General features: G+C 36.5%; 1 protein-coding gene across 4 annotated transcripts in view; it reads left to right on the top strand.

Annotated features, from left to right (window-relative positions):
• LOC124877972 (EGF-like repeat and discoidin I-like domain-containing protein 3) overlaps window positions 1-22,541 on the top strand; it is a 213,655-nt gene that overhangs the window by 90,470 nt on the left and 100,644 nt on the right. For 3 of the 4 annotated variants that reach the window (XM_047381659.1, XM_047381656.1, XM_047381658.1), the window contains one exon: window positions 11,856-11,969. In XM_047381659.1, coding sequence (XP_047237615.1) covers window positions 11,856-11,969 — 114 coding nt within the window. Of the gene's footprint in view, window positions 1-8,879; window positions 8,926-11,855; window positions 11,970-22,541 lie in introns of those variants that run through there. The other variant, XM_047381660.1, reaches the window with a different exon arrangement.

Genomic DNA, 22,541 nt, shown 5'->3' with positions numbered 1-22,541 from the left:
CTCTTTAGTATAGTTCTTCATGTCCCTGCTTTGTCGAGTTAGTGTTCCTTCCAGATTTAGCCTTGTGTTTTATTGTATGCTTTATATTATATAAGGTTCCTTAGGTCTGTTTTCCATTAGTTTAGCTTTTCCCCATGCCCCTGTTTAGTCCTTCCTAGAATTACTGCTCATGTTCCCTAGAGTTGTCTTTAGTTTAGTTTAGTTTTCCCCTCCTGTCTCTATGTTCTCTAGTTCCCGTTTCAATAGTAACATATTTCCTCAGTTCCCTGCAGCCTGGTCCACACCTGTTTCATGTTTCCTCTGATTACCTGCCTCCCTGTCTCATTGGTCCATACTCCACTTCCCTCAGCTTATAAGCTCTCTAGTTTTCTTTGTTCCCCACTGGTTCCTTACGATGACAACCCTTGTATTACCGTGTTTCTCCTTATGGTTTGTTTATCTCCTGACTATACACCTGGACTACTTGCCTGTAAGTCATTGCTTTAATATTAAAAACGTCATCTACTCACCATGCGGCCTCCTCGCCATGATCTGCATTTTGGTCCTGCCACCAAGCCCACAATGCTGACATTCTCATTTGTTTCTCTTCATTAATTCCTATGGTAAACCCATCAATACAGTCTGTTAGGTTTATGCCTGGTGGCCATGTGAATCACCATGCATCAACATCAGCAGTCTGTCTCTAGGGGCCAAACTTTACCATTATTAAAAAAGTATTACTTTCAAGGAAGCATAACTGTTTGAGTTTGAGGTTAATTACATAATAGGTATAAATAGCCTGCTGCCTACTAAATTCCTATGGACAACCGACATTATAAGCTCATGTCATTGCACCATGTTGAAGCAGAAGGATTAAGATGATCAAGTCCATCTACTCTCTACTGGAAATAGGAGAAAAAAAAGATTAAACGTCCCTAGAGAGAGTTGTGCATGAGCAGGTGAATTATATCAAGATATATACCTGTAAAAACAAAATGTGTGACTTTTATTCTTCACTATCTCCAAGCAGTTTGGCTGCATGTTTAGCCAAAGAACAAAACAGTCTTTATTGAGCTTTATTTGGCCTCTGTGTGTAATTTAATGAAGGAAGTGGCTGCGATGTAGAAGCAATACTGCAGGGACGCTACCTTTCATTTAGCTAATTAAGTTTGGGAGCTTTATGAGTGTGAGAGGATTACAAGGTATTAGCTGGTATTTATTTCAAACACTTGTGTGACTTATAGTATTGTTTGGGGCTGTTTAGACTTTCCAAAGGCAGTTTATGCAAATGCAAATACTCCAATTAAAACTGTTTTAAATGAAACCTAAAAATTACAATTGCTTTGTCTTCGGTCAAAGTCTGCGCAATGGAGGTACAATGGATGAAGGGTGTATGTCACTGCACCTTAGAGTAACCTTCAGTCACCTCCATTTTCCAACATTAGACTCAATAGCCTTACTGTTGAATGAAGTGGAAATCCAAATCATTGGTCTTTGTGTGTATGTTCCTGTAGCAGTTGTAGGTGCTGAGAAGGTTAGCACACTGGTGACCTCCTCCCTTTGCAACACTTTTCCCTGCTGCTCCCTGGACACACCATAGAAAATGTTACTGGGAAAGAAACTATTGAATACTTTGTTCTGTACAAAGTTGAATGTGCTGACAACAAAATCACACAAAAATCACCAGTGGAAATCAAATGTATTAACCAATGGAGGCCTGGATTTGGAGTCACACACAAAATTAAAGTGGAAAAACACGATACAGGCTGATCCAACTTTGATGTAATGTCCTTAAAACAAGTCAAAATGAGGCTCAGTATTGTGTGCGACCTCCACATGCCTGTATGACCTCCCTACAACGTCTGGGCATGCTCCTTATGAGATGGCGGATGGTCTCCTGAGGGATCTCCTCCCAGACTAAACCTGGACTAAAGCATCCACCAACTCCTGGACAGCCTGTGGTGCAACGTGACGTTGGTGGATGGAGCGAGACATGATGTCCGAGTTGTGCTTAATCGGATTCAGGTCTGGGGAACGGGCGGGCCAGTCCATAGCTTCGATGTCTTCATCTTGCAGGAACTGCTGACACACTCCAGCCACATGAGGTCTAGCATTGTCCTGCATTAGGAGGAACCCACGGCCAACCGCCCCAGCATATAGTCTTGCAAGGGGTCTGAGGATCTCATCTCGGTACCTAATGGCAGTCAAACTACCTCTGGCGAGCACAAGGAGAGCTGTGCAGCCCTCCAAAGAAATGCCATCCCATACCATTACTGACCCACTGCCAAACCGGTCATGCTGAAAGATGTTCCAGGCAGCAGATCTCTCTCCACGGTGTCTCACGTCTGTCACATGTGCTCAGTGTGAACCTGCTTTCATCAGTGAAGATCACAGGGCGCCAGTGACAAATTTGCCAATCCTGGTGTTCTCTGGCAAATGCCAAGCGTCCTGCATGGTGTTGGGCTTTGAGCACAACCCCCATTTGTGGACATCAGGCCCTCATACCATCCTCATGGAGTCGGTTTCTAACCGTTTGTGCAGACACATACACATTTGTGGCCTGCTGGAGGTCATTTTGCAGGGCTCTGGCAGTGCTCCTCCTGTTCCTCCTTCCAAAAAAGGCGGAGGTAGCGGTCCTGCTGCTGGGTTGTTGCCCTCCTACGCCTCCTCCACGTCTCCTGGTGTACTGGCCTGTCTCCTGGTAGCGCCTCCAGGCTCTGGACAATACGCTGACAGACAAAGCAAACCTTCTTGCCACAGCTCGCATTGATGTGCCATCCTGGATGAGCTGCATTGAGCCATTTGCGTGGGTTGTAGAGTCCGTTTCAGGCTACCACGAGTGTGAAAGCACCACCAACATTCAAAAGTGACCAAAACATCAGCCAGAAAGCATAGGTACTGAGAAGTGGTCTGTGGTCCTCACCTGCAGAACCACTCCTTTATTGAGTGTGTCTTGCTACTCGCCAAAGATTTCTCCCTGTTGTCTATATGTATATATATATATATATTTTTTTTTTTATTATTATTATTTTTTTCCCATGGACCACAGAAATATATATATTTTTTCTTTAAAACACTCATGTTTAAGAAATTTGTGAAGTATTATGCATTATTTAAGAGAGTAATAAAATAATATATTTCATATGAAGATTGTCCATAACTGAACTACATGTAGGCAGAAGTTATAGTCCTGTGTCAGTATTGTGCATCATGCCTTGCATTTTGATGGTGTAGGAAAATACTCCAGTGTCAGCTTCCTTCAAATTAATGCTGTAGCATGCTTAAGGTGATCACCAGCTAAGCCAAGCAGCCATGGATATTTTGGAAGATGTTGAAATATTCTGCTGCATAGGCACCACAATTGTCACTAAATGTGTACCATACTTTTGCTCCACTATTATGTCAGTTAGACAACTGCTACTTAAATATTGCTGCAATTTCTTAATGCTAACTTTATTTATTTCTATGCAACACTATGCAAATGAACCGTCTGAAGATTCACTTATCTTGGGGGGCTGGACAATTAAAAAATAAATTAAAGCAGACTTTTTGTTGAAATTGACTAATAATTATCTCAGCATTTGGGGGCAGTCATTGAGCATTGACATTTCATTCCCTGATGGTCAGTTGGTATTTAAATATACATTTTAAAAATAACAAGACGGTGACATAATGGGAAAAGTTAGTGACCTCCCCTCATGAAGTTAAAACTGTAAATTCCAAATCCCTGATCCCAATACACATGCACTATTCAAAAACAGTACACATACTGCAGATGTGACAAAGCCTACTGTTCCACAGAATTTGTATTATATGATTTTATGACTTTAATTGTACCGTATTATACTAAGGACCAAATTAAAATGCATGATTTTGAATCAGAATGCATCTTTATGATTGTATTGTACTGTGAATTGGATTCATTTGGAATGGTTTGGTTTCTGGTCTGAATATTATTTGGACATGATTGTCTAGTTAGCTGCCTTGATATTTGTAGGTGATATTTGTTTTAATTTGGAGGAATCAAAAAATAGAATTGAATTTAAATGACAAATCAGCGAGCAGAATATTACAGTGCACTACAAAGCTGCTAAACGTAAAGTTAAATGAGTTTTATTCTTGCAGAAAACCATCAAAAACATTTTCAACTTCATTAGTATTAGGTTTATGTTCAAAGGAATCTGCTCTATTTAACTGTTTTGTTTTATATTATCTACTGTGTCCATACAAATGTTTAGAAGCACCATATTGTTAAACTGTTACAACCATTGTGAATAAACTGAACACATTAGTTCCAAGAGGTTGACTTTGGTGCCTTCAATGTTAAAAAGACTAACATTTAAAGTAGTAATTTAGTTGTGAGGTACTAATAGTTAAAGAAACTTGCTTTCACATTAATGGTGTTAAGGAAGCGTAAACTGAGTTTATTTACCCACACCACTAATCTAAACAAGTTTTTTATCTCTACATTTCTTCTACCATCTTTTTCTGTTTCCATTCCTCCCTTCCTCTGCAGGCTTTGGGTCCCATTTCTAATGTTTACCAGCTTGATTAACAGCATCAACTCAAGTAATTCCCTTTTGTTCACTTGATTTACTGGCAAGTCTCACCTTCACCATACTGATCTCCCAGGGGCTGATGGTTTCTCATGAAAGTGCAACAAGATGAGCTAGTGCTCTCAATGGGTTGGTGTGTGGTTGTATTTGATGACTTTCGTCAAATGGCACTAAAGAATTCTTGATCTGCTCAGGAAGTGCTCTGAAACATTTGTTTGTTGTAAACTTTAAACCCATCAGTGCTAAATTACAGATGGCTCTGCATGCAGTTAATAATAAGAATCCGTTACACCTTAGTGGTATATTAAGTGGCCATAAAATCACATTTTCTTTTTATTGCTCCACTAGGTAATTAGAAGAAAACAAATATTTTCTGTACAACTAATTGTAAGATTGTGTTAGAAAGGCATACTCAAAAGAGTCCTGCTTATTAATTGTGTTTTAATTTTTATTATTTTTGTCATAACTGTTGAAATTATACCTTCTTACAGTTCGCTGGCAGTAAAATCAATGAAAAGCTATAATAAAATTAAGCATTTGTTTTTCTGGATAAGGTGGAGCTAGGTTAAATAAATGCTATTTTTCTGAGGTAAACATTTTTGCAAACAATCATACCTGCCTAAGATTGCATCTTTCCTGATCAGTTTCCTTCTAACGAACCCAATCTGCACCCCAATGAGTTTTTGTTTTTTCTTGATTTTCATGGGGCCTCTTTGTGGTTTGTAATTCAAAGGCAAACTAATCAGTAGAAGAATCAGTCCCACAAGACCTGCCCATAGAATGGTTCAAATTATAAATCATGTAATAATGATTAATTACTACTATCTGTAGATGATGTTAAGGTAACCTAACCCCTGTAGTCCACATATCACAATAGAAACTAAGAATACCACCATATCATTAAATAATATCCTAAAAATAAACTCATGATGATCTGAATTTCAAACTTGAATTCTTAATGAACTGTACAGGATTTAGATTATGACATACATGTAACCCTAAATCCAGACTCAAATATGATACATGTGTAAAAGAGTTTCACTTATCTATTTTTGTCTGTTGCTGTGTGAGTTGCTTTGGGAGGCAGACTATTATTACACACTACATTGATTCTCAAGCGCAGTTACGGGAATACGAGACTAGCATCACATCTGCAAGAAATCAAACTAAGTCTAATTGACAGTTGTACCATAACAATTTCATTACTCTTATCAACTCCTCATTCCAGAGCTGAACTGGACCACAGTTTTTTTCCTTTTTTTGGCCCAGCAAGACTAAACATCCAGGAACAGTTTGGCTCAGACACACAAACACTTTTTAACCACATAAACCGCCTCCCCAGTTTCTCATCCCTTAGTCATTATTACGAAGATGTCATGATCTGCCTTGTTTAGGCTTTTGATTCGGAATTCCTTGTGTGTTTTCTCTCCTTCAGTTGCTGTTATTTCAGTTCATTCATATTAGACCAGGTTTATGTATTTAGATAATTCTTTAGCTTCTTGTTTACTACTTTTCTGTGTTTTAAGTTATGTTTATTACATGCTGATCTGTGTTAATCAGCCTCCGTCCATCAGTTGCTTTGCATTCCTTGTCACCAGCTGCCTTATATTCCTCCTGATTAGTTCCCTTGGTTAATTGGTCCATTATCCACCCTACCTCAGTAATTATACTCTCCAGTTTTCTACTGTTCTTCCTGCTTGCTACCCGTCTGTTTCCCAGTGTGTTCCCTGCCCGAGTTTTTGTTACCTGCCTGTGATTCATCACCGTGTCCCTTGTAAGTTCTGGCTGAAGTATCATTATTAAAACCTTTTTCAACTCGACATGAGGCTCCTCGGCTTTGTCTGCATGTGGGTCCAGCCAATAACCAGAGATCTTTAAACATGTTTTATTTTTGTAATTTGTCAAATAAATGATTAAATAAATATCCTTCTGTTTTTCACTTTTGACTTGTACTGTTCACAGTAATTTCTTTTGTAGGAATTTCTACTTACCATTACTTTAGTTTGGTGTTGTTTTAGTCAGCATTCAAGTATTCAAGGCATTTATTTATAGTTCTACTGTAAATTATTATGATTATGAACCATAAGACCCCAGATATTTTGACTCCAGTAGATAGTAAAACAGTTGTTACCATATATGTTAGTGGGGAAATAAGAACTTGCTTTAGATTCTATAGAGGTTTGAAAAATGTCTTGGGGAAAAGTGAAAAAAATTAAAATGCAGACAATTACAAACCAATGGTCAAGGAAAAATGAAAACTAAGTAAGAACACTGTAAAGCCCAGGATAAAACACCACAAACTGACAATGCAAGTGCTTGAACATTTTCATCTATTTTCATATAAAAAGATTTATATGTTAATTATAATTAAAGATATTCCAGCCAACTGTCTTTAATGTTATGTCTGGACCCGCATCTTTGAAATTCTGCCATATTGTTGTTTGCTTTAAATCACCAGACAGATGGAGGCATTTACAACTGTTTACTTTTTACATGATTTTTATTCCCGTCTGGATGGTATATTCATTTTAAAACATACATAATCATCATTTTAAAAAAAACAAAAAAACATTGCAGTTAACATGCACATGTCCCGCATGGTATTGAGTGAAATACAAATCATTTCTCATTCATTCTCTTCTTCAGTTTCATCTTACCCAGTAGTATTGTTCATAGTATTTTTGGGGGTACAAATTAAACACCTTAGTTTTTCTAATCACAGAAACAAAGACCTTGACTGTAAGAAAAAAGACATTACATAAGTGCCTGGGTGATTAAGGATCTTAGATAGATAAGATAATTTTTCAATTCCTTAAGCTTTCTAAATGTCCAACCTAATTACATATTCATGAAGCCAAACTGCACCTTTGTGTCACATACAGCCCAAGTTATGTTTTAGAGGATTAAAAGTCTTTTGCAGCCATAGGCAAATTTGGAAATCATTACAAATATATTCAGAAGTGACTGAAAGTTCGCTTCAATCCATCTCTCCCCATTTAGATCATCCTGGCCATTTCCTTCTCTTATCTATACTTATAACAACAGAGTACAAATATGTGTAATGGGTTTGGATTCAAGTTCTTTCACCTTGATAATGTGAATGAGAGAGTTATTTCACACGGCTATTACTGAGGACAGTTGACAATTGCTGCTGTCATTATTTTCATTTTGGCCTAGGTCAGTGGTGTCTAAACGTTTTGTCTCATAGACCAGAATTGTCAAGTCAAAAGTACTTGCAGGCTAAAAAAAAAAATGTCAAAAACGAATCTAATAATTTATGATTACCAAAAACATCTAAAACAATAATGGTGATTTTTTTAAAATAAACTAAGCATGCAATCTTTTTATATTTAAATACATAAAGTAGCCAGATTGTCTGTAAGAAAGGGATGTGTAAGTCAGTGACAGGTTTTTGAGTAAAAGTCACTTTATTAGATGTGGTCTTATTTAATTATAAAATTGTTAAAGTGTGGCTAATTTATTTGTATAGCACATTTCAGCAATAAGACAATTCCAACTACTTTACATGATGAAAACATAAAAAAAGAAAATGCATTAAGTGCATTGCAGTGGCATAATAAAGGTGTCATATGAGGCTGAGTTTTTAGAAGACCAATTTGTAAGCAGGATCATGGCAGCCATAGCGAGTAGAAGAACATATCAAAAACTGAACTGAAAACTTACAGGCAGGAGCAAGACATAGAACACGGGGAGAACACCAGGGATACTTGCAGGGTAACAGGCAGTTGGATCCAGCAGTGAATAATGAAAACCAGAGGGCATAAATACTAGGGTAGGAAGGAGAATTGACCAAAGAACAAAAAATGTTAATCAGTAGGAATTGGGAGCAGCTGGTGGGAGACAATGCAAGACAACTGAAGGAGGGAGGCCAATAAACTCAGAATAACAGGGAAATGTCTAAGAGAACAGAAATAAGTAAACAATTGAACTAACTGAAGAGAATAAACAGGGAGAAAACAGATCTAAAAGGAAATAGAAACTGACACATCTAACTCAGGAATCCCAGAAAGTTAATTTAAACAAGACGGAATGATGATTCTAATGAACTGAAAAACAGCAACAGAAGTAGAGAAAACAGACAAGGAACTCAGAACATAACATAGGCAGATCATGACAAAAGGAAAGTAAAGAAAAGTTGGACTACAGACTGGAATTAAAGATGTGTCAGTTAATGATTTACATAGAACACTCAGAAGCAACTCTAATAAAATGGGCATTTATGCAGTTTTCTGAAAGTTTGTTTCAGATTAGTGGAGCATAAGAACTGAATGCTGCTTCTCCATGTTTGGTTCTGGGGATGCAGAGTAGACTAGGCCTCCATTACCTGGGTCTGGAAGGTTGATACATTGACAACAAATGTATTTTGAAGGTGAGCCATTCAGTGATTTATAAACTAATAAAAGTATTTTAAAGTTAGCCAGCGAAAGGACTTTAGAACTGGGACGATGTGCTCAATTTTCTTAGTCTTAGTGAGGAGGCTGGCAGCAGTGACAGATTGGCAAAATATTCTTAAAGAAAGATGTGGGTAAAATATTGAGACAGTAGGAGGAACATTTTAATTGCTGTATAACCTCTTCTAAGCTTTTGTAGCTGAGTTGGTACCTTTTGGTCATTCTTTGCCAAATCTGTTTAGATTAGACAAAGAATTGGTAATGCACAGACTACTTGTCTAATTTTCTGAAATTTCTCAGTAAAGAAGTTAGCAAATTCATTGCAGGCCCTGGTAAAGTGGCATTTAGATGCTACAGACACAGGAGGGTTTGTTAACCTGTCAATTGAGGCAAATAAGGCCCAGCATTGTTTTCGTTAATGATTTCAGAAAGAAAGATTCCCTTGCATTCTTCAGTTGTGATATCTTTGACGTCTCTCTGTATGGATGTCACAATGAATCTGGAGCTCAGTCTTTTGCCACGCTTCCATTGATAACAGAGTAGTGAGATAGGGAGACATCAGTTGATGATCATGCCAAAAATATTTCCCCGCTAGTTTGTTGGCTGTTTAACATGTTAAGTCAAACCAAAGTTTTTAAGTGTATCACATAGTTATTTTGCCTCTCTGTCTTGATGGTTGTCAACATGGATGCTAAAGTCTCCCACAATGATTAAGCAGTCGTAACCAACACATATCACAGATGGACGATCATAGAAATCTAAGTTACTAAATCATTAGTAACTTTAATGAAGTGTGGCCATGTTCTGGCACAGAAATATAAAGATGTATTTCATGAGCATACACATTGTTTGTGATTTGTGATACTCCATTATCTGACTTGGGAGAACATGTGAAAATGTATTAAAGGTGACCAAGGAATGGAGCCTAAATCTTTGGTCAGATTTATGATTACCAACTGTAACAAAGTAATCCCAGTTGACAAGTAAGATCTGAACCAATTTAGCACAGTACTGGAAATTTCCATCAATGTTTCAAGTCTACAATCAGTATGTTACAAACCCTTTCTTTTTTTAGTACCATTAAACAAGTTTAGTGTGTTACCATTGAGACCTATGAAATTTAAAACCTTCATAAAAGCAGGCTCAGTGCTGTCGTATGGTTGCAATCTAGAATGGAAAGTGTTAATGAGAAATATTTTATAATAAAGGTGTAAATTTGGTGATAATCTGGCTTTTCAATAATATTTCCCTAAAATGTTTGGGTAGATTTGGGCATGTAGTTATTATTATGGAATCCATATTAGTTAGCAAAACATTTCCTTCTTCTTAGTCTTAGCTATTGCTTGGTTTCAGCAACATATATATTCAACTCAATTTATTTGATTTACGTAGAGCAAATGTAGTCTCAAAACACTTTACAAAAGAAACAGATCCTGTAACAATGAAGCAAATCAGCCAGAACCCAAAACACAGCCAGACAAGAGAACGGTTAACCAAAAGATTTATTATAAAAATAATAATTGGGTAGATAGAGTTCCTCAGGAAGTGGTCAGACTGGAAGGACAGGAATGGAGGTACCACAGGGAACTGAAATCCAGCCAGGGAGGAAGGGGAAGTGGACAACAGGAGGTCTTTGGGGTTCCGGGAACAAACAGGGGACAGAGAATATTTCCACCAACCAGATGCAGAGGCATGAGACAATCCAAGGTAAAGCACTGGAGGGTTTCAGGCAGGGGTAGTCCAGTAATCCAGAGACAGAGTCAGAGACAGGCAGGTTTCAGCAATGGGAGGTCAGGACTTTTCCGAACAGCAGAAAGACTTGGCAGAAATCTGTGGTCAAAAAACAGGCAGGATCAGATAACCAGAAAAACTCTCTTGAAACATGAATCAAGGCTTGAAAGCTGTGACAGAGGCAACAGATGATCTTGCACTGAGCTGGTGACGAGCAGCTGTTTAAATAGGAGCAGCCCAGTGCAGGTGAAGGCAATGAGTAATCAGTACAGTCAAGGTAGAGCTGAAGGGCTGGAATCATGACAGATCCCATCTATACATAGTCAGTTCAACCAGCCATTTAGGCAGATTTAAACTCAATCACATTTATTCCAATTCAGTCACAGTGATAGAATACAGCAGTTAAAGTTAGTTCATTATGCTAACTGGTAAAATGCTTTGCATTAAAGGAAACACTGCTGACTGCAGTTGTTAACTTTGCAGTAATACCTCACCTTTCACTTTTGACCTAAAATATCTTGAGATTTTCTATTACATTTTGTGGATAAAAGCTAATTAGCAAACAAAGGTGTAAGTTAGTGCTATGGAATGTGCGAAAGATGTGGGCATTTATTTAAGTAAGCCTGGGCTCAACTCACATAACTGAGCCAATACATTTCTTAAGGTTGTTGAATTTGATAGGCGGTTTAGACTTGGGATATGTAATTCTTATTGCTCTGTCATTGTTTGTTGTTTATTCAGTTTTTTTTTTTTTAAACAAGATGCTCATCAAAAGTTAGAGCCCGGGCCCCACCAGTATTACCAGCATTACCGGTTTTGCAGCTCTTGGTTTGAAGAATCAAAACTCATAGATGATTGTGTAAAATAAAGGGTGTTTTTTGAGTGCATCTGCCAAGCCAGTTTGTCCGTTTTAGTCTGTATCAGCTGACACAACTCTGACATTAGCTTTTGAAGCAGTGTAGTTTGGTCAACAGATGCAGGTGTTGAAACTTGGATTAAACATTTTTTGTCATTTGATAATTTAGCCTTAGTTCAGAGCTCTCTAAGAATCAAGCAACACAAAGAAAATTACTGTTTCTATGCATTGCATTTCATTGTGCTTAAAGCCTGTCTGATTATCTGTGCTACTTAATTCAAGGAATGTGCTTTTTTGTTTCTTGTCTTTTCCCTCTTGCAGATATCAATGAATGTGAAAGGGATCCTTGTAAGAACGGGGGAATTTGCACCGATCAGGTTGCTAACTATTCCTGTGAATGCCCAGGCGAGTACATGGGAAGGAACTGCCAGTACAGTAAGTGATGTTTTCCTTTAACATCTTTAATTTGGTAATCGATTATCGATATCCATTTGTTTTCTACCTACACTACCGGTCAAAGGTTTCAGAAACACTTTTTCATTTACTGGTTTTCTTTACTTCAATGAGTAGATTCTCACTAAAGGCATAAAAACTGTGAATGAACACATATGGAATTATGTAGCATTCAAAAACTGGTAAAAGAACTTGAAATATGTTTTTCACTTGTTTTAGATTCAGGGTGGTGGCCTAGTGGTTAGAACAGGAGGTTTGTGTTCTGGAGGGGACACAAGGGGCCGGGTTTGTATCCCATAGATTGCCACTCTGGGTCCCTGAGCAAGACCCTTAGCCCCAGAATGCTCCCCTGGCGCTGCACAATGGCAGCCCACTGCTCCCTATAAGGGATGGGTTAAATGCAGAGGACAAATTTAATTGTAATGTACATGTGCAATGACCAATAAAGATTGTTTAATAATAAAAAAATAGATGCCTTTTGTTTTGGTGACTGAAATATTAAACTTAAGTCTTCTCACCTCTGGGAAGTTCTTTCAAGACTCTTTGGAAAACCATTTCAGGTGACCACCTCCTGAAGCTCATGGAGAGAATGCCAAGAGAGCAAAGCAGTAATCAAAGCAAAGGGTGGCTATTTTGAAAAATCTAAAATATTAAAATGTTTAGAATAATTTCATATTTTTTGTTTACTATATAATTCCATGTGTGTTCATTCACAGTTGTGATGCCTTTGGTGAGAATCTACAATGTAAATAGTCATGAAAATAAAGAGATCCATTAAGTGAGACAGTGTATCTTAAACTTTTGACCAGTAGTGTATAATAAAAACAGTTGTACATCATTTTAATGTGCTTCTTCTAGATACCTATTTGTCAATAAAGCAAATTTCATACATTCATGCTTACTTTCCTATTAAAAAACAATGTTATAGAGACAGATAATAATAATAATAATTCCAGCTCACTGTGTTAATCTCCACAATTTGTTTGGCATTTCTACTTAAGTTTTTCTCTTCCGTTTAGCCATCTTTTTTATGTTTAGGATTTGTGTGTCGCTTTCTGGCAGCAATACTACTGCTACCCACAGCAGCAGCAGCTGCTCTCACGCAGATTACTTTCCAGCTGCAAAAACATGGATGTGGAGTTTGTGTTTCATCTTTCCTTATACCTAACAGGACAGATTTCAGGGAATTTCTCATACATAAACTTAATGACCCCAAGGGGTAAATTTGTTCATATATTGAGTATGTTAAGTCCTGACATTCCAAAAAATCCTAATTTTTTCAGGAATGTCTCATGAATAAATCTTAAAATGTTATTTAAAAAATATATTGTCCTATGAAAAGCTATATCTGTAGTTTGTGAAGGAAATATATGAAGGACCGATTCTTTTTCAACAAGTAAACCAAAACAAACCATGACAATTTAAGCAAAGTGTTAAAAAAAGATTTTATGGTACTATGCGATTATTCTTTGTTTTTCTTTTCCAGAGACATTGTGGAAAGAGAGCCTTTGGCTTTTCAAAGTTGTGCATTGTTTTCAAGTTGCCCAACAGCTCCACGGGCCTTCATGGGTTTATAATGCTATTATAGGGATATAATCTACAGTCCAGGAAATTTTTAGGATTAAAATATCAGTAGACCTGGAACCTTGCCATTGCATGGATGTTTCCAAATTAATACATCACATTCTCTGTCTTAGGTGTGCCGCCGTTGTTTTTTTTTTGTCTTTTTACTGACTAGGGGGCATGACATGCACTTAAATTGTACAAATAACTGTGATGTTTAAAAGAAATGGCTGCTTTTGGAGCTTACTTTTAGAAAATGAAAGAGGTGAGCAAAGATGCAGTTTTCCCCTTAGAAATAATAATAAATATCTGAATATGAATCCAAATACCTTGAAAAACTGGGTTGGGTTAGTGTTTAGAATTAGATGTGAAGTTCCTCTTATCACTTTACAGTAAATTAAAGAGAAGAGATTCAGCATTTTACGCTCAAATACAGCTGGAGGGGGATTATTATAATGGCTTCCTTTGGGTGTGTGTTTAAAAACATTAGATTTGACATAAAACAATGACCAGAAGGTGAAAATGCTGACTTGTGTTTACACCTTCACAAGTGTACAGAAAGGATGTCTAATTTATAAATATCCCAGAGGGCTACTGGAACCGGGGCTGTCCTTCATTGTTTTGCTAATATAAATGTCAAAAGCTTGTGATAATCTTAAAGCCATATCAACACTATAAATGTCTTTTTTTGTGATTCTTAGATTTTTATTTTTATTGTGCTGCAGAATAGCCAGACCTACTTTACTAATTTGTGGCCTCTCTGTGTAATATTTGAATACTATTTAATGTTGTTAGAAACTATTATCCAAAAGGAGTACATTTGTTGAAAATCTGCCTTTAAAGGATCTTGGCTGAAAATGTTTAGTTCGATATCTGCATTAAGGTTGCTTTTTACTGAAGCATCATTGTCATATTGGTTCTCAATCAATTCCTCATTTTAGTTGTAGCTTTAAAAAATATCATCAATAAACCTATTTAAAAGCAGTATTGAGGTAACTGCCATAACTGTTTTAAAAAATAATATTTTAGTAAAAAAAAAAAAATTACTCTTGATATAACTGCAAGTATAATGGGTCCGAAACATGTTTTCTTAACAGGATTTTGCCACAGCTAGTGCTAAGGTAACCATTGTCAGCTAGCAGCCAAAAAGGACTATTCTAGCAGGGAAATGCTGTTCAACAATTTAATGTAATTGAATCATATTCCACAAACCAAATTAACTCAGGGCACTTAAGGAAAAACAATCATAATCCACCCTTTATTGTGGTTGTTGGTGTCAGATGGGCTGGTCTAAGCATTTCAGAAACTGTTGATTTGCTAGAATTTCTATACAGAATCATCTCTGAGGTATACAAAGAATTCTCCAAAAAGAGAAAGTATCCAATGTGCTGCAGTTGTATAGAATTGTATAGTATAAAATGCCTTGTTGATGTCAGATTGCTTTGAGATTATAAAGTGGTAACAGTAGCTCTTGTTACAGCTAAGCGTATCTGAATGCATAACATATTAAATCTTGGAGCGGATGCGCTAGAGCAGCAGAATACCACAACAAATTGAACTCTTTTGAGTTTAAAACTGGAACCAAATGCTACAATTCACACCAATTCACCAATATTGGACAGCCATATATCCATGTGAAGTTCTTAATATTGTTGTTGGTGTTCAGTTTATCAGGATAAAGTGATAGTCTCTTTGTCTCTTTGTTCCTACCCAAATATGAGAAGAAATAGGTGATCATTTATAACCCTTGAGCTTAAGGAAGATAGGCTAAAAAGGAGGTGTAGTGCCTCACAACGGTATTGTGCTTAATGTGTTCAGGTAATTGGAATTTTATTTGTCTGTTTTTAATGACAGTGGTGTCTGTTTACATGTTAACTAGAAGTGTCAGTCCGGGCAGCTTTTGCTTTTGTGGCATTTGTTTCACAGAGCTAGTAAAACAAACATTACATTATGGTATGAAAGTCCTCTATTTTAAACACTTTACATTTAATAATAAAATATTAATATATGAAATACAGACAAATAAAAAAAACTACTATGCATCTCTTTCATTTTTCAGTTCAATCATTGAAGTGTGGGGATTTGTGAGAATCGATTGGTTACAATGTTTTTCAAATCACAAAGCTTACTAAGTTCCTAGATAAGTAAATGGATTCTGTCATCCTTTGATATGATAAAGATTTATAATGCTGACCTTTGAGATTCAGTCTCAGGCATAGGACTGTTTAAGTTGTCTGATAAAATTAGACTTATGGGGGTTTGAGGAAAATGTATGTAAGTGGGGGGATCAGCTGTGTGTGTGTCCAACAAAGCAAGTTCTCTTTCTGCTTATCTAGATAAATGCTGTTACTATGATCGATAAAACATGTTTCCTTGACATGTAAGAGTTAAGGATTGGTTGTTATCCACCCTTAGGGTGTTTCTTTTTGGCATCCAAGAAAAGCTAAATGTCATTAAAATGTTCTACCTTTAACAAAGAGGGATCATCGTATTACGACCCTTTGTTTTATTTATCATTTCTGGAGAAGATCAAGACTATCTTAACTTATTGATTTTCATTATATTCTCATCTATTTCACAGTGAAACACATTTCTGTTATGATTTGAAGTTTTTTGGTTTTTGGTTGCGGGTTTTTCCTCATATGTTTCTCACAGTTAAGGTTTTGAATCATGCTTTAGTTTTTGTCTTCTAGTTCATGTTTTGTCAAGTTAGGTTTTTGGATCTGGTTATGCTTTACTTCCATGTTTTTCTAGTTATGTTTCTATTAATTTGTATCCTTAAATTTCTGTTTTGCTCCAGTCACGTTGTGTTCTGTCCTATCTGTCAATTAACTTTATTCGGTTCACCTGCACTAAGCAAATCAGTCTCCTCTTTTCACCTTGTTCTTGCTCCATATATACACCTCTGTTCTGTTCATTTGTCGCGGAAACATTTCGGGTCATATCACCATGTGTTCAGCCAGTTCATGCTGTTCATGTCAAGCCTTTCCATGCCTGTATGTGCCACCACCTTCCGAAGTAAGTTTTATTTATTAAACCATTTACTCACCACCTATGCTTCCTATCCGTCTGTATTCCGGGGTTCTCCGTTACACTGCACCTGACAATTTCAGTGAAAAATAGAATTGACATTGAACTGGAATGAGTAATCTAATTTAAACTCCCAATATGGATTTTAAATGTTTAAATGAATTATATATTAAATATATGGTACATGCCTGTGATACAAGCACATGTCATCTCGTCTAATTTGTTCCATAAGCCCACACTGTGTGTGTGTGTGTGTGTGGGCAGCCCCGCTCACACTGGTTTATGCAAATAATGCAGCTGCACATTTCATTTACTTCTTTGTGATGTTTTCACTTCAACTTGTCTCGCTGTGATAAGAGAGTTTTAGTACAGATCTCTGTGAGCTAATGGAAATGAGAAGTAACAAGAAGAAAAATGTCTTTTAACTGCCAAGATAAATATTTCTGTAAAATATGCATCAAATTCTTGTAAAATAACCATTGTACAGGCCTACAGTAAATTGTTAAATTCTGTGATTGTTGAAGCTATTAAGAGACATTCTTAGACAATATTCAGTTAGATAACCACAGTAATAGATTCGCTTATAAAATAGGCATTTACATAATAATTACTACCAGAATCATCATATCATTTGTATGGCACTACTTGTTAAATAGGCACACATTACCTTGGCATAAATTCAAAATCAAGAAAAAAAAAATTATATTGATGTGCAGAAAAACTATAGTATCTGAATGTACAAAACCTTTGAACAACAGAAAACACTAATGTATGGTGTTTTCACAGAACAGTATTCATTTGGAGGAAAGCTTATTTACAAGTTTGTGTACACAGTGCACACAAACGTATGGTGTAATAGACTTGACACTTAAAATTTTCTTCAAATTGTCAACATATAAGCTCTCACATTTTAGCTAGCTATGCACAGAGAAATCAGCTGGTGCCTGGAATTAGCTGATTTTATACATGGCTGGCTGTAATTTGTGATTGGTTAATCAGAAGCTAAAACTGACCTTTTTCTAATCGATGATCAGCTATGATTATAACAAATAAATAAATGATTTATTAATCTAAAACATAACCGAAAGTTTTCCTCTCACATAGTAAGTTGGAGAAAGCTACTTTTTGTTTTAAAATGATCTAGAAGAAAAACGTGTATTTATTGTGATACGATGCACACATTATATTTTTAAGTAAATAATACAAAAAGAGAAAGGAAAGAGTTATTGAGCAATAATGTGTCATGTAGAGGAGTCAATGAGATGTGCTGCAATTATTATTAATCAAGATTATTTCTACTGATGTTTGTGACCCATATTCTGGAGCATATTACTAAATTTGTTGATGATTCAGAGGGAAACAGTTCTGCAACTTTTTGCTTCTTTTTAGATCTAAAAGAATAGCAGAGCCATTTAAAATGGTCTTACACTGGCGTACAATTGTAAGGGGATAGGAGATTTTGTCTGACATAACAGCGTTTATATTTTTAGAGGTTACAGTTAAGAAGTAATCTGACCAGTGTTTTCTTGACAGTTAAGTCTCATATATATATATATATATATATATATATATATATATATATATATATATATATACTTTTTTAGCCAGGAATTCCTCTTCTGTGTTAACAGTGGTCTTGTCAGCCTTTATTTAGATAAGTCTCTTGTCTGATTGGTTAGGTCAGGTATTGCCTAAGTTAATTGTACTGCTACTTGAGTGGTATACATAATACTCTTTTATGGGTCCAACGTATAATTTTACAAATTTTTTGGAATCAATTTAAATATGTTTTTGGTATCTGTCTGGCTGGTTTGACATGCAGAAAGTAGAACAAATAGTATTTTGGTTCTGAAAGATAAAACTGACTTGGTATCAGCTAGTGGGAGTTTAGGAAAATCCAATCCCAATCACACCCAGACTAAGACCAAGATAATTTTTGCAATTCTGAAACAGGTTTATTTTTCCAAGGTTCAAAGCAGGTGATGTAGTTTGACGCTAAAGGTTCTTTCTTACGAAAACAAATTATTAACTAAGTGATGTGTTTTAGTTTTCTAAACTTTTATTAGCTTTGTATCTCTGCTGTCACCCATGATGATGCTTTCTCAAAACTAATAGGCCCTTAATATCATAATACAGTGTTTTTGTTGTATTAGGTGGAAAGCGCAGCAATATCAGTAGTGTGTACTAGGGAATTTTTGTTTCAACTTGTCTTATAAAATAAAAAAAAAAAAGTGCCACTGTGGTTGCAAGGAAAGCTAAATGACTGTTATTATCAGATTTTTCAAAACTAGAATAGTGGTGCTGTGATTTAAGTTAAAAAAGAAGAATGCATTAGTCTTTTAAAACTGGTATTACTGATCTTTAAACATGTAACACTGTTTTTATTTGTTAAATTATTTTGTAATAATCTTTAAGTGAGTGTCAATTGCCATTCCTCTCTAATTTAAATACTTAACAGCACGTAAATATATTTCATTTCCCCTGGCCTCATTTGTCACCTGTGAAAGCCCTATTATATAGCTGACATCTGTTTCATCTGATTATCGTATTTTTCCCTTATCAACTGCCTCATGCTCATTAATACTGGTATGTTGGCATTAATTTCGGCAGGCTATTAATTTGTTTAGGGTCTAGGCAGAGCTTGTAGGAGATGGATTCAGCTGTCACCGCACGCTAGTGTTGGTGTTAGCGATGTGAGCTGTCGTGAGGCTGATATATGCTCAGAGGACAGCAGGGCAAGGCCCGAGGGCCGGTTGCCTCTGCTGCTCTGACGGACGGCTGGCAGGCAGCTCGTTAAGACTGGCCTGTCATTCCCACAAGGTGAAAAGGAATGTCGCTTTGCAGCAGTGTCTTGTCACAACATCCACATATATCTCATGAGAGTGTAGCCAAGAGGTAAAGCATCTAGACAAATATCATATTATGGTGACACAGCATAACATGGCAAGGCAAGGTCCGTTTATTTGTATAGCACATTTCAGCAACAAGACAGTTCAAAGTGCTTTACATGAAAAAAGTACATTGCAGTGACATGATAAAGGCAAGAAAAAAAAAAAAGGAAAAATAAAGAAAAGTTTGACTGCTGACTAAAATTAATAAATGCACTGTGCTTTTAGGCCCATAATTTCTTAATGTAAAATCATACTTTTCTCCCTGGAGGAGACAACTCCTTAGAGCTGTTCTGACCCATTATGTGTTTTGATAATGCGGGAATATTCCTTTTAAAACTGGTCCATGCCTGGACCAAGAGTCAGAGACTACACTCCTAACTTCTGTTGGTGACTGGCTGCTTCTGACTGTGGACAGCAAGGTCCTTTACACTATCTGTTCCAAGGTGGAAAATCATAATTAACCTTTATCCCCTCTAGAAACATTTACAAAAAATTTTTTAGTAATTCATTTAAATAGAACAATCAAAAGAAAATTTAAACAAATTGGTTTTCAACATTGATTTAAAAGAACTCAGGGATTCAGCATTTTGCTAGTTTCTGGAAGTTTGTTCCAGATTAATGGATCTTAAAAACTGAATGCTGTTTCTCCATGTTTGGTTCTGATTCTGGGGATGCAGAGTAGACTTGAACCAGAAGGCCTGAGTGGTCTTGAAAGTTGATACAACAGCAATAGATATTAATGTATTTTGGTGCTAAGCCATTCAGTGATTTATAAACAAACAAAATAATTTTAAAGTCTATTCTCTGAGATACTGGAAGCCAGTGTAGGGACTTTAAAACTGGAGTGATGTGCTCTACTTTCTTAGTTTTAGTGAGGAAGCGAGCAACAGCGTTCTGGATCAGCTGCAGCTGAGTGATTTACTTTTTAGACAGACCTGTGAAGACACTGTTGCAATAATCAATTCAACTAAAGATAAACACATGTAGATATTGGGGAGCCTGGATGGAACCTGGAACCTACATGTGATTTTTGTCAACTCTGATGTAAAAGTATTGACACAATAAAGTCCCTGTCCCTCAATTACGATTCAAACAAGCCAAGTGCTGTACCAGAAAGCCCGCCTCAGTTCTCCAGTCACTCTAGTAATGTACTGTGATCAGCAGCGTCAAATTCCGAACTGAGGTCCAATAATACCAGCACTGAGGTTCTTCCACAGTCTGGATTTATGCTGATTTCATTAAACACCTTGACAAGGGCAGTCTCTGTACTGTGATGAGCACAGAAACCTGACTGGAAGACATCAAAACAGCTGGTCATTGTTAAAAGGAAGAAAAAAAATTTGTTGAAACACAGCATTTTCAAAAACCTTACTGATAAATGGGATAATTGAGATGGACCTGTAATTCTGCAATAGCAACTTATTCAGATTATTCTTTTTTACCAGTGGTTTGATAATTGCTGTTTTTAGGGCCTGGGGGAAAACACCTGACAACATGGATAAGTTTATTATTTGAATCAAATCAGACGCTATAACAGGCAAAACCTTCTTAAAGAATGATGGGGGTAGAATATCGTGACAGCACCAGGAGATTGATGTATGCACTACTCTTCTAATCCATAAGCCCATAATGTCAAATCCTGCACAGAAAAAAAATAAGACGTTTTTCTGCTGCAGAATTTTCGATTTGCATTGTTAGCACATTAAAATCCACCACAGCCAATGAGACCTATCCTATTAGAGGCACAAAGTTAAGTTAAATGAAATGGGGAATACTTAATTAAACTTCCAAAGCATCCACTATGTAGTACAGTGAGTCTTAATATCTTTATGTCCCTGAAAAATATTTCACATTTTGCCACATCACAACCACAAATACACTGCCTGGCCAAAAAAACGTCGATACCAAATAAAAAAAGTCTCACACACACACATATATATATATATATATATATATTGATCAATTGCATGTACCGGTAGCTTTTCTCTGACCTCTACTGGTAACGTAACTCAACAAAAAGCAATGACCTAAACTGTTTTGCCTATAAAAGTGTTTGCTCCTTGATTTTCCGATAAAGGCTTCCCAATAAATAGCAGTCGTGAACTGATATTAGACCACTGTTCAAAGCCAAACCTGTAGAGCTAGAAACATGTGCTTACATATTGTGTGATTGCAAATTTTCTGTCAAATAATTTTTGGGATAAATATTTATGCACACTGGTAGAATTAATACATAAGCCTTCAAAAACTCCATTGGGCTTCCCAACGTACTGTGTTCACACATTATGGTTGAAAAATGGTAGATTTAAATTGAATGGGGGAACAATTCATGCCTTATTTAGCCTGTCTACCATAAAGATGTTTGATGTATTTAATTGAGGTAGGAGTAATGTATCAGAATTAGTCTAGGAATTCACACTAACATTTAATTATTATGATTATTGTGCTGGGTTTTTTATGACAAAAGGGTTTTGAGAAAACCTACAAAGATAATAATATCTCCAAGCCTTTACTTGTAATAACAATAACCTGTACATAAATGAAAGCTTCTTATGCTCTGTGAGGCTTTTGGTCCAAATTAGGTTGATGTATCTGATATTGGAAAATTAGCTGCCTCTTAGAGCTCCAGCAGGAAGCCTATGTATCCACCTACACCAGTCTGGAAGCAGTGACTCACATAGAATGAAGCAGTGAAGCGAGAGTGATTTACCATGCCAGAATGTATGAACACATCTCTCAGTACACCCACACACACATACATTTGGATATTATCTTCCCTCTCTTCCAGCCTACAGTGGATCCCCCTGGACACTTCAGACATTACTCAGTGTCTCCCAATGCTTCCTGTTGACTAGAACCCTACAGTTTTAGCAGCTGGATCAGTTGTGCTGGGGTTGTTTTCATTGTTCCATTCTTCCCTGACTCTTAGCTTTCTTGCATGGTTAAAGCAACCTTACAGCTCTCTGTGCTACAAGTTTCATTGTCTGCTGGTGTGTCTATTTATGCCTGTTCTGTATGTGTCTGGGCACAGAGTTTAAAAATACGCAGAGGTTTTGTTCTAATAGTGACG

This window comes from Girardinichthys multiradiatus, chromosome 12, assembly GCF_021462225.1.
Source record: "Girardinichthys multiradiatus isolate DD_20200921_A chromosome 12, DD_fGirMul_XY1, whole genome shotgun sequence".
Taxonomy (NCBI): Eukaryota; Metazoa; Chordata; class Actinopteri; order Cyprinodontiformes; family Goodeidae; genus Girardinichthys; species Girardinichthys multiradiatus.
Note: the sequence above shows the minus strand (reverse complement) of the source record. Positions and strands in the feature narration are given on the sequence as shown.